Source organism: Lepisosteus platostomus, chromosome 3, assembly GCF_059453375.1.
Source record: "Lepisosteus platostomus isolate fLepPlt1 chromosome 3, fLepPlt1.hap1, whole genome shotgun sequence".
Lineage (NCBI taxonomy): Eukaryota > Metazoa > Chordata > Actinopteri > Semionotiformes > Lepisosteidae > Lepisosteus > Lepisosteus platostomus.
In genome coordinates this window covers 1,968,760-1,982,058 of record NC_142613.1, presented here as the reverse complement: position 1 = coordinate 1,982,058, position 13,299 = coordinate 1,968,760, and the positions used below count along the sequence as shown (strand labels likewise).

General features: G+C 42.1%; 1 protein-coding gene across 3 annotated transcripts in view; it reads left to right on the top strand.

The window, feature by feature from the left end:
* Window positions 1-6,529, top strand: part of slc6a8 (solute carrier family 6 member 8) — a 62,367-nt gene extending 55,838 nt beyond the window's left edge. For all 3 annotated transcript variants that reach the window (XM_088623781.1, XM_088623783.1, XM_088623782.1), the window contains 6 exons: window positions 1,366-1,478; window positions 2,373-2,510; window positions 3,372-3,474; window positions 4,529-4,629; window positions 5,153-5,323; window positions 6,192-6,529. In XM_088623781.1, coding sequence (XP_088479907.1) covers window positions 1,366-1,478; window positions 2,373-2,510; window positions 3,372-3,474; window positions 4,529-4,629; window positions 5,153-5,323; window positions 6,192-6,332 — 767 coding nt within the window. In that variant the 3' untranslated portion in view covers window positions 6,333-6,529. The remainder of the gene's footprint in view (window positions 1-1,365; window positions 1,479-2,372; window positions 2,511-3,371; window positions 3,475-4,528; window positions 4,630-5,152; window positions 5,324-6,191) is intronic.
* The last annotated feature ends 6,770 nt before the right edge of the window (window positions 6,530-13,299 follow it).

Below are 13,299 nucleotides of genomic sequence, written 5' to 3'. Positions count from 1 at the left end.
GCTTAATCACACAAACCCCCAAAAGAGTGTATGCCTGATTTCAATTTAGTGTGTAAAACAGCAAAGAAGACACTAGTGTGCAATGTTGTGTCATTTGGGACACTTTGCTCAGCAAACCAGTACCCTTGCAGTACTAGACCTGCTGAACACCTGTAGTCTGAAAGTGCTTGGAGTATGGCCAGTGATTAGGTTAGTATCTATAAATACTGTAGTTTTGTACTCATAGTATATGGATAGTATGAAGTTAAGGAAAACCTTTGGCTAATGGTATTTATATTTTTTAATACATTTATTATTAAATATAATTTAATAATAGTTTCACACAAGATGTTTTGCAAAACTGAGAAGAGTTGCGTTAAACATTAAACTAGAAAGCAAAGGTTTATCAAAAATGTGTTTCATATAAACTTCACCATTCATACGACAGTAGCTAACTTATCTGGCTGATGCTTTTATTCAAAGTGATTTACATTTGCTCCCATTTATTAGAGCTGGGTGTTTTGTTGGAGTAATTCAGAATGAAGTACTTTGCTCAAGGGTCCAACAGTTGTGTTTCACCTGAATTACACAACCTTCAAGTACATCCTAATCACTGCTAGCTATGGTGTATAAAAGGTGAAAACACCTTTAAATTGCAAAATAGATTTTAAGGCATCAAAATCCTGAAATCTTTTGAAAAACGCCAAAACAGAAGCCCTATGTACAGTCACTGAAGTGTGTGACACAGATCTTTCATGATGTGTTGATGCAAATTTCAATTTGCAATTTTAGAACTTGGCAAGAAGAGATCCTTTTCAGAAAACATTATCTGTTTAAAAATTTTGGCTTTGTAAGGCTTGGCCATTTTGCTTGGAAAATCCAAATGATGTAGCTCCCGAATTTGATATTACGATGCAGAGTCAAAACAACATTTCCAAGATGTTATGTTTGTTTTTTTATTTAAACACTAAAAAAAAGGTAGTCATGTAGGGCAGGTCTAATTAATATTAGAACATTGCAATCTGTAGAAACAGCAGCAAATCCAGAGTCATCATAGTCCTTCCAATGATGTGAGCACATAATAAAAACTAACCTGCCTGGCAATTGCATGGATGAGATGCACACAAGACACTGTAGTCCCTTTTCGCAGTAATTATGAAACAGTAGCATTAAACAAAACAAAAAAAACACGAATTTAGCATCTCCTGCACTTTGCACACTTTTCCACAGACACGGCACACAACTTTGGCCCCACCAGCCCAGTTCCCAGCAGTCATCAGTGTGCCTTCCTCTCTCTGTGACGCGTGTGTGTAGGTGTGTCTGTGTGTCCAGGGCCCCCCGCCGGGCCTCGTGCCTCCCTGCTCAGCCTCCCCTCTCTCCTCACAGGTCCCGGCCTGGCGTTCATTGCGTACCCAAAAGCTGTCTCTCTGATGCCAGTAGCCCCACTTTGGGCGGCTCTCTTCTTCTTCATGCTTCTGCTGTTGGGACTGGACAGTCAGGTACCTGTCGTGCAAAACCGCAGAGCTAGCGGGGCTGCGTGAAATTTGTGTGAGCAGCGCTAGAATTATAAAACTTGCCCCGTAGCTCGGCCTTGTGGTCACGCAAGCTCACGGAAGGCCTTAAATGATCGGCTCGTAGATCCAGAGCTGATCCAGAGTATCAGAACCGATCCCTTGCGATGTCTGTGAGAAAGAAAACCTTTCAAGCCCTTGGAGTGCAGCTGAGAAGTAAAATCCACACCCATGCAGAAAGTGTCAATTTGCAGTAATGAAAAAATACAGCCTTCTAGGCGGTATTATTGCGATCATTGAGATACCTTAAAATCCCTCATTGTGTTTAGGAAAATGTTTATGATCCTTAATAAAGTGCACCATATAAAGTGAAGAATAAACCTCAAAGTAACCCCATTAGAACGGCAGGCATGAATTCTGTCTTGTTAACGTGCAAAACTCTTTCTCTGTGCCTTTTAGCTATCATTTGAGTAAGGTTATTGAATGGGCTGCTTAGATGTCTTCATAGTGAGTTCTCATTATGATATATAGTTGAATTCAACTCAATACTTGCTAAAACTGCGTAACCTTACGATTTAAAATATTAATGGAGATTAAGACTCTGTTAATTATTTTGAAACAGTATGCTTCTCACTGCCACCTCTAGTTTCTCTAAAAGAGAATTTCAGACCTTAACTGTGCTTCTTAAATATTATGATTATTCATGACTAGCTCATCAGTAAAATATATCTGCTATATAATTGTAAGCGGACTGCACGTGTCTAGGTGTTGTATTGAATGTGCTCTCACTTTAAAATGTTGTAGAGCCTTTTGCTCTGTATCTCTGTGTAAAACAGCTGACTGTAAACGTGTTGTCTGGCTGTTCCCCTCTCCTGTCTGCAGTTTGTTGGGGTGGAAGGTTTTGTTACTGGGATTCTGGACCTGTTTCCCGGGAAGTATTACATGCGCTGGCGGCGGGAAATCGCCGTTGCCATCTGCTGTTCGCTTTGCTTTATTATCGATCTCTCCATGGTTACTCAGGTAAGACCTCCCTGCTCGCATGGCTACTTAACATGTAAAAGCCTGGGTTCGTTTATTTTAGAGCATTTGTGCATTTGTGTGGCTGATTGCATTCTCTGGTCAAAATTAAGCCCCCCCCCCCCCCCCCCCATCAAACAACACGATGGATCTCTATGAGCAGCAGGGAAGCGTCATGCATTTACAAGGTTTTAGAAAAAGGCCCAGTACCATCCGTTTTGGCTCATTTCACTGGTTCCGCCAGTTTTCAGAATGATTGCTCTGGCCATTCAAGCAAGTCACAGGGTCTTAGAGCCAACCCCACATAGCCAGACTATTTGTGGATTTATTCAAAGCCACTTGCATGTGTACCTGTGTAAAACACAAGTGTCCTGCCCCAGGATGTACTGTAGGTCCAGAGTCCTAACCCGTGTTCCACACCACTGCCTCCGAGAGAGTTTATTCATTTGACTGATTCCTAACATTTTAGCCGGTGAGTGCAGGTATGCACGGATCAAGTCTCGCAAGAGATGTGCCTTTACTTACTCCCTCTCCAAAATGTGTTGGGCTAAAGTTTAATTGTGGGGCACTTGAGCATGATTGCTCCCAGTTAGATTTATGCATGACAAGCCCCTGTTAAAGCTGTTCTGCTGGTCAGTAGTATTTCCCCTCTGTTACAATGAACTGTTGGCATGAATGCAAGAGTCAGCCTTTAAAACTGATTCAGGGGATGGGGTGTCATAGAGGGGAAAATGCCATAGCTACCAGCTGGCTGACACTTTGCAGAATGAATGTTGTCAAGGCTGTAGCCCCTGGTGTTTCTGACTTCAGTACAGCAGGATTGGCATGCCCCTCACTTGTCTGCATCTGTGTGTCCATCTGCAGGGGGGGATGTACGTCTTCCAGCTCTTTGATTATTACTCAGCCAGCGGTATGACCCTGCTGTGGCAGGCATTCTGGGAATGCGTAGTTGTCTCCTGGGTCTACGGTGAGTGAGGAGCATGGTTTCTATCTCTGTGTTTCAGTGGCATAGGCATATCCTGAGCTGTAGTGCCCTTTTTAGCCTCGCAGTCTCGATCTCTGACACACAGAACACTTGGCTTCTACACAACCTATGCTTTTAAGCAATTAATGGCAAGCTATACATAAACAGACATTGCCCTCTTGAGTCACATTTTACGTCACGCTGCATTTTCCCTAGTTTTTAGTTTGTGAGTTTGAACGTAAGTTGGACAGAATATCCCTTTTTAATGGCATGCTTCATTGAAAGGCCAAGGATGTTCCACTGAAAACAGAATGAAGAAAGGGAATTAAAAGAAATCAATTTACTGCATGAAGCTTTTTTAAAAAATCTAAATATAGATGCTGTACGCAGACATCCTGTTCCTTTCTGAATCATTATCTCAGAAGGTGTTGGATCAAAGTCTTTCTGTAAAAGCTCATAGCAAAGATTTCCTGCTTTGGTCTGAATGTCAAGGAAAATCAAAGCAATTTCTTAGCCCTGCCCCTCGGACAGGTCTTCATTACAATAAACTGGTCATGATGTCAGCAGGATCGAAACGCATCAGCTCTTCTGCAGCCTGTGACCTTGCATGTTTCTTGAGTGGAAAATTCATTGATTTCTTTTGACTTTTGAGTTGGGACTTTTTGAAACAGAAATGTAACATGCCTGCAGTCAAAAACATACACAGTTTCCTTGAGTTTTCCCTTTCATTTAAGGTTTGTATTTTCTTCCTAAAAGATAAAAAAATATATTGTGATGCACGCACCCCAGATCAGGTATTTAGAGGTTAATTCTGAAGAAAGTTTTATTCTAGCAAATTTCTTTTTACAGAGATCTAACCTCTAAGGACTGTACACTTGCAAAATCATAAATGTTTATTATTTATATATGATTATTTAAACCTTTTTGTACAACCTGATTGAGTAGCTGCATTGCAAAAGAGACAGGCCCCAGAAACTCTTGAGCCTGTTGCTGCAGTGTCTGTGTGCAGATTCTTTTTTCATCTCATCTTGACTGCTTGAAGTCTATGTGTTAACAGGAGCTGACAGGTTTATGGATGACATCGCTCGTATGATCGGTTACCGGCCTTTCCCTTGGATAAAGTGGTGCTGGTCGTTTATTACTCCATGTGTTTGCATGGTAAGACTCATTCATGAGGAAAGGGGCATCTTTTGTTTATTTAAATACTGAAAGTAAATACCAACACTAAATACTGACAGATGTTAATATGTAGGACTGCAGGGAGTGTCCTTCAGTACTCTCTTTTCAGTACAGGTTGCATAGTTCTGTACCATATTTACAGTATGCAATAATAAGAATGGATCATGTTTTCCAATACTGTAGTCAACTCTTTTGTGTTCCGTAAACAATTTGTTAAATGCTAAACTCAAACAAAAATTTGGTTTTAGTCTATTGGTCACAATATATAAACCAATTTTTGATAGCCTTGCTTTCAGATTATGTTTATCGTTATTGTTAGTGACAGGAAGTCCACAGAGCATTAGGATTGTCCTTTTAATAACTATAAATGAGAAATAACAAAGCGTAGCATGTGTACATATGCATACAGATACAAGGTATCTTGTAGTCTGTAATTTGATTAGAGCCTGCTTTTAGAAAACAGCCCTTAGGCTTTTTGTAACAAGTTCTGTTTCCTCCACAGGGTATCTTCCTATTTCACCTTCTGAACTACAAGCCTCTAACCTACAACAATGTGTACGTGTACCCTTGGTGGGGGGAGGTGATTGGCTGGTGTATGGCCCTGTCCTCCATGCTCTGCATCCCAACCAGCCTGGTCTACAAGCTCTTCAGAGCCAAGGGCACCTTCCGAGAGGTCAGTACAGCCCCCATACTGGGTGCCCATACAGCCAGGATAACCTACTGACGCAGTAGCATCCCTAACACCATTTGGCCGTAGTAAACTTGCACTGCAGTTTCACACTTGTTTGTAACCAGACGTTTGCCCTGCAGTTCATGGCCTTCCTACAGCTTTCACACCGTTTCACTTTGCCTTTGTCTGCTGGACTAGGAGACCTGTGCAGGTCGTGGTGGCGAGCTGTAGAGCAGCACAGTCAGCGTTTGTACTAGTAAGCTGTAGTACAAGCATCGAGTCGTACAGCACAGAGAAAAAGAGTGGTTTAACTGTAGGAAAAAGTGACGAGAAGCAGGCGCAAAGGGGAGAAACGTATAAAATCACCAAGGGGCAGTGTGAGTAAATAAATCCAGAGAATGGGGAGTGGGGATGAGGGGGGGAGGTGCTCAGGGAAGAAACAGTCCTTCAGAACCTTCCTTCTGCTTTTCTTCTTTATAAATTGGGTTGTGATTACTCTCTGTTGGCCAGATACTTTTAGATCGTGCTACTGTATGTAGAGATTTACACAGAGGAGTAAAAACATGCAGGTCCTTGGCTCTCCGGGAGCAGGTCTGGTCCGTGGACTAGCATGACTTTGTCTATGCTGGTGCTTGGGTCTGGATTAAATCAGAACTGCTGCCAGCCAGCAGCTTTCGGCTGGACAGGTGTAAGCAGAAAGTTGCCAGTCGGTTTGGAATATTTCGAATGGAATGTTCAAGTGGTGGAAAAGCTGGAAGCTGAGGTGTGATCTAGGCAAGTCAGCTGTTTGGTTGACTGTGTGCAGCCCTGAGGGTTAAAGTGAAATTCAGTGATCTGGAGATTCTAAATTATTGTCTATTTCCTGTCTCAGCGGTGGAACCACCTGACCAAGCCAGTCTGGGGGACCCATCACCTGGAGTATATGGCCCCTGACGCGGACATCAAGAGCCTGGCGTCTCTCACCCCAGGCTCCGAAGAGAATAAGGTCATCATCTTCGAGAGCGTCATGTAGCCCCACCAGCCGAAGGGGCCCTCTCTCAGTGTGGCGGCCTCCATCTCTCTCCTGCTCTCCACACTGACCCCCCAGCCGGGGCCGGTCACTCTGGCCTCACCACACACACTGACGGACAGTGTCATGGCAGAATTTTAACAGGCAGCAGCTTCGTCCGGAAGCTTGCACTAAAGGGACATGTACCTGCTGCTCAGAAATCTGATCCCACTGCCCTTTGTTTTTTGGGAAAAGGTAGCAGGTGCTGATGTTTTTTTGTTTCCTCCTTTACTTTCATACCACCAGCTCAGAGAAAATGCACCTGTATAAGTAATACAGATCCACTAAAGGTCGCATTTAAGCCCATGTTTGAAGAGAAGCTCCAGAAAAACCTGGAAAACCGTTTTTCTTACGGTGTGTCCTAGGGTAAAGCGTGATTGCAGCTGCCTTAATTCCCCTGAAATAATAGAGTGAAGGCCAGCATGATTTTAAGGTAATTGTTAAAGCCATCAAAACTCCTTTTCCCATGAATAAAAGGGCAGGCGAAACTCTCTTAACTCCAGATTTGTTAAACCCATTTCTGAAGCTTGAGGTTTTGTTATATAGGTGTTGTTTTTTTTTTATTCTTGCATTAACAGCAAATGATCCTTCAAAAGTAAAATGCAGAGCATCTTATAATTCTCCTCATGGTTAAAGTGACCTGGAGTCCTCATTTGCACACCAGCTCCTAGTACAGAAGGGAAATTAAATACAGTGCGCTGAAGACTTTTGGTGCACAAACAGTAAATAAAAGGATTTATATATTTTAATAGTACAGGTAAGGATGTAATTTGTGTGATTTTTAAGTTGAAATAACACAATGTCTAGTGAATTGCTTCGTACACTTTTTTAATTAGCAGTAATAGAACGAAAGCTGCCAAATTTGTAAATGTTTCATATGCGCTCAACTGCAAATTATGAACTAAAGTTTAATAAAAAAGAAAGTTTTTAAATCAGTCTTACAGAAAATTGCTAAATTACTGGTTTTGCATTCATGATGTTCACAGTCCAGCTAACGTGCCAAAATCTAGGACTCCATCCTTCACAGCGATGAGTGATGGAGAATGGACTCCACATGGATGCCATAATAGAGCCCTTTAGTACAACTACTGCCTGGGGCATTTCAGCACCACTATGTGTATTTCAGTTAATTTTGGCTGTTCACAAGTATTAAAACACTATTAAAGCTTTACCGCACATAAGGGAACAGCTGTTTTGTATAATATTTTTTTTTTTCAAAAAGGGACATTCAGGTGCAGAGGCATTGGACATAACAGGCAACTTAGTAGCTGAACGTATGGATGGTCTTGTTTTTAAATAGTATTGATATGGTTGTAACTGTTCCGGTAATCTGCAAAGATCAAGGTGGAACCAAACAAGGGAAAACAGTTACTTGGGGAAATTTTATAGGAGCAACACCCAGTTTGCAGTGGCATCAAACACTATGATGGGACTGCTTGATCCTGCCAGTCAGATGTACAAGCTGCATCTCAAATCCTCCACTACTCTTTGAGTGGGACATTTGTGTTGTCATCCACTCTTCCAGGCAGCTTCAGACAGCCACAACTAATCTTCCCAGTTCCAGTCTCCCGATGCTCCTGTCCATCCTGCACATGGATGGGCCGAACCACAGTGCAGTTGGAAAAGGGATTTACTCCAGAGCGCGTCTTCCAGCGAATAGTATTTAGCTGAACTCAGTCGTTCCTGCACTGCGGTAACCTGCAGGAAGCAGCTCTGAAGTAAGACCCCCAGACACGGGAAAGAGACACAGCTGTTGTTTCAGTCTGTTTTCTCCTTCCAGTGCCTTGTGGTTGGTTTATGCAGAGGGTCTACTGAGTAATAAGTGGGGCATCTTCTGCCTGTACAGCTACTAAAGTGCTGTTTGAGTTTTGCACATAGTGCCAAGTGAGAGAGGTAGTCAGGTAAATGCCAAACTTTGCCTTTGATGCATGTCTTAAGTCTGGAGCCCTCTTTATTGAAATTTAACACAGCCAGTCTATAGGTGTGTGGACACCTTTAGGACCCCAAAGTGCTGTCCTTTCGAATCGCCTGTCAGAATTCTGCCATGTACAGCAATATAGGTGGTACATTTATCATTGTGAAAAATCATTGCTGAAAATGTTGAACGATAGATATTAGTAACGCAAGGCTGAACTACATTTGCACATTGTTGTAAAATAATCTCGCTAGCACCTTTTGATCGTGTTAGAAGAAAACTTTGTTCTTTATTTTACTTACTGTAAAATAAATCCAATTTATTTTGTGAATGGTTTTATTTTGCTGATATTTGTAATATATATACATATCTATATACATTTATATATTTATATATGTGTGAGATATGGCTGCAAGAGGTTGCTGCCGTGTGCAGACTGTAGTTGTGATGAAAATGGGGTGTGTATTATTCTATGATGGCAGTGAAGGATTGGAAGGAAGAATTGGACTTGCTGTGCAGCGATACAGAAGTCCGCTTCATTGAGTGTGTTTTGTCACTTGCCTTATATCTCCCAGAGCTCTGTTTCTCATAATGTAGCCTCACAAATTACTGACACTCATTTATATGTGGTGGAGAACCATGTGACGTGTCCACAAGTGCCAGGCAGATAGCTACCCCTCTCAGAGAGCAGGCCAGTTTAGTAGATAGACACTGCTTTCTGTTCTTTTACGTTAGCATTCATTAGAACTAAATATACCTGAGCTGACAGGAAACTATTTTGATGTACGGTAACTGAAATATTCCAGATGCAGGTGTGGTTTTCAATGAACAGAACAGCACAGAATACAGCCTTTAGCCCTCTGTAAGGGAGCAGGTGCTCCTGTGTTGTTGTTAATAAAAGTACAGTTCTTTTGATTGGTCTAAATTTCATTACTAGATAGTATATTTTAAGTGCTCATCCCGTGTGAAAAATCAGTAGTTTCATTTAGGTGAAAAAAAATCTATATATAAATTGACAAAAAATAATACTATTGCTATTAATATTGACATTTTAGAGATAACATTAAGCCTTTTTTAACTCTGGTATCTGTTCTTGATAATGTAGAAGGCAGTAATCAAGGTAGTGGCAGTCTGTTCAGACTTAACTGCACCTCATTTCCTATAGGTAAGAGGTCCCTCTTTAGAGTTAGAAGCTGTACCATCAGCACACATTTCATCTTGCATTTTAATCAATACCTTGTTTTTTTCTCGTGCTTCTATTCAGGCCCAGCCTCACCTTATCAATGAGTCACAGTTTTTCTTGTTGCACAAACGGAAAACGCTACTATGTGGATGTCTCTACACATCACAGTCGGCACAACCAGTTGCTTAAAATAAGGAGTGTCTTGTTAAAACCCTGGGTGATATATGGTGATAAGTACGTTTGTGCCCTTTTCTAAGATGGGATTAGTTGGTTAGTCCTTGCTGTGTGGTTTTATGGCCTCTGATGAAGAAATGGTCACTTTACAGTTTACCGCCCTGTTGTAGCTTTTCGGTGACCTGGCTTCTCAGCCATGTTTTTCTGAAAACGACAGATAATTAATCTGCATCAGCAGCAGCTCTTCGTCTATATGCAGATTCACAAAGCTGAAAAGTGACAGACTAAAGCAAGAAGGCAGCTGTAGCTGAAAAATTAAAATGTATTTTTTTAAACACGTAAGCTTAGGAGTGAACAACCCAGTCTCAAGAAATTAACTTGCGTGTTATGGTTGCGAGACGAATTGCATGGGTATGGACAGAGCTCTAGGCTTTTAAGAGCCTGGATTGTTCAGCAAGTTTAATAAAATCATATTGAAATCTAAATTATACAGCAAAACCAATATACATTACTTAAACCTTGTGCTATTTCACTATTTTTGTAATCCTATTTCAGATGTTATCCTTTGCTCCAAGGATTGGTGGTGCAAAGTAAATAGAATTTCTCATTTATAGTGCAGACTGAGGTCTGGAAGGCCAATAATAAGGTGAGGTTCACAGGCTGAGACTTGGTGCTTGGGGGTGTGCAACGCTTCTGTCCGTGAAAGAAGTGTGTGTGTTCACATGAGCTTGTGTTTGTCTAGTTGGCATTTTATGTTGCCTTCTTGGGAGGTGTTGATGTTTTCAGAAAATAGAAACGGCCTGTTTTAATGCATCCCATTCAGTCTCTGACCACAGAATTTGCAAGATTTCCTAAGTGAAATTGTCCATGACTGCAGGACCTTAGGATGCAGTTCGCAATAAACTATGCAATGTAACATAAAGAAAATTTAACCAGCTAGCAGTGACAGCTTGTCTTTCTGACACAAACTGGGCAACAATGCACAAATACTATAGTAACGAGACTCAAGAGGGATTTTAAAAACATTGATCTTTCTAGCAAGTGATATAAACTGAATTTTATATGTGTGCGGCTGTGAAGAAGCAGCAGCCAGATCCAAAGGCGGTTTTAAACCCGTCAAACTACCAGCACTATCACGTGTACAGGCAGGCTGAGCACTGTAGAGATTTGTGCTAAAAGCCTCCAGTAGAAAACCATAATAAAATGAGACTTAAAATGGATGTGAAATACGGCAACCATGAAATTTTAATCCACTATTATATATATTTCTTTGCAGTCAAATAATGCCATCCCAACAGACTCTGTTTAATCCAAGTGATTTCAAGTGCGGTGAATAGTGTTAAAAATGGAAGCATTATAGTGGAAGAATACTCAGCACTCATGCACCTCGGATGAGGATACTGTGAATAAATGAGGGTTATGAAGTTTTTGGTGAGCTAATAAACCCATGTGATGTTCCATCTTTGTGCTTGAATAACGTGTTCCACCTGTGAAACCTAACTTCTAGTCTTCCATTCATGATCGTAAGAGTAGTAATAAACTGTAACAACAATAATGGTGACGACGGCAACAATAGTGTTCCATTGGTATCATCCTTCACAATGTACAAAGGGCTTCATGCTTTGACCACTGTGACTGTGTGCAGAACTCCACTCGCCCAAACAAGAGTAACAACATGGCAATAAAGAGAACTAACTCTGACAGCTGTCTCCTTGGCCTTCTTTCTGCTTCCGCCCAGTCCTTTCCCAGTGCTGGTTAACAACTCACACAGCCAGAGGGTAGCTGTACAGGCGCCTCGTACTATATTATCAGACGCTTTAGAGGAAACATGAGAAAGCAGAATTGCATATTCTACTTCACCTGACTTTTTTTTAACATAATGAAAATTAAGTTATGTCTGTATCTTACTAATGTTTCTGTGGTTAATGATGCCTCCATAGGGGTGCTTTGAGAGTTAGCTCTGTTACCTCATACATGTTGGGTCCTAGGTTTGATTCCGGACTGGGACACCTTCTGGGGGGAGTCTGCATGTTTCCCCCGGTCTCTTGTCTCCAGGTGTTGCGGCTTCCTCCCACCTTACAAAGATATGCTAGCTGGGTTAAGACGTGTCTGTAGGTTATCCTTGTGTGCTTATGGCTGAGCGTGCCCTGTGATGGACTGGACGTCCCATTTAATTTGTCACAACCCTTTCACTTACCAGTGTCTGATAATAGATGGTGTACAGGACTATTATTATTGTTGTGTTACTTATCAAAGTAATGCTGGGCACCTGAATTTAATTTCAGGTTGGACTACATTTTATTGTTTTTAAATTTCTTTCCTTTTTGCTGAAATCTAACCCTCACTTACGAAATCTGCGCAATTCAACGCTAATTCCTTATTTGCCTGCGTGCCACTTTTTTAACGTATACTGTATATACTGCACATAGAGAATGTGGATCAATAGATCATTTTTTATCCAGGTGACCTCTGAACTTATAACATGTCAGCACAGTCCTACTCTTTTGGCTGAGGTCATAGGCCACAGGTCACACACAGGTCACACACAGGTCACAGGTTGCAGTCTGTCAGCAATCAGACTCGTCCATCAACTGCACCACACTTGACTGACGGCTTACAGGCTCAGTGCTGCAACACCCAGCACCGTTCAATAATGCACAGCTTTTTATGCTTGTACAGTGATTGCACTGCCTGAGCCTGCAACTGAAGATTTCTACAGTTGTGTTCAAAAAAACAGAGTCGATTTTAACACTGGCACAAAAAGCTACGAGAGTAGTTTTCTGACAGATGGGATGACTATTTCAGATGGTTTATTATGCTAAAGGCATAATGCTTCAAAAATCCCTAAAAGTAAATGATTTGGGTCTTCGCTGCAATACCCCAACAGCACCCCCCCTCCTTCCACCCCAGCAGGCCCAGGAAGTGGCGCTCAGCCCTGGTGCGACTGGTCCGTGACGAGTGCACCGCGTGCTGGGGTCGTGCGCCGGCCTTATTAAGCCCGGGCTCTGGCGTGCTCATGTTTGGCAGCTATCTTTAGCACGTGGCCTCGGAGTGGCTGCAGCCTATTTCTGTCCGGCTCGGCGTTCCGACCTGTACTGTATCGGGCGGCAACAGCTGGGCTCGGCTCTGTACTTGCTCCCTGCCTCCACAAAAAAAAAAACCCAGTTGTTCCACTGTCTTTCGTCGAGAGTCAAGTGACAAAACAGAGCACATGGAAGGGGCACAGAGGGTCACCAGCACGAACAGTCCGAGCGAGGAGGAGAGCAGGTCACCCCAGAAATGACATTTCTGAGACCCGTCCTGTACCTCCTCTCTACCAGACAGACTGTCCTGTCGCCCATTTCATCTGCTTTAAAGCTCAAGTTGACACAGTCATATTCAAAGACCTCCAAATTCTACAAGGATGTCTTACGCACAGTAAATTTCATCATTACCTGCTCAGTTACACATAATAACAGTCCAATACCCAAGATTTTGAGAAGGGCAAACCTTGCAGCCCTAGTGGAACTGAACCCCCAATTCTAAACTCATTACCAGCCAGAAGTTGTTGGGTTTTTTTTTCCCAGTTTAACTCTGATGAGCACTTCTGGTTGAATTCTGAAACACTCCAAAAAAGGGGCCAAACCAGACATAGCCAGAAACACACGAGATCGAAAGGC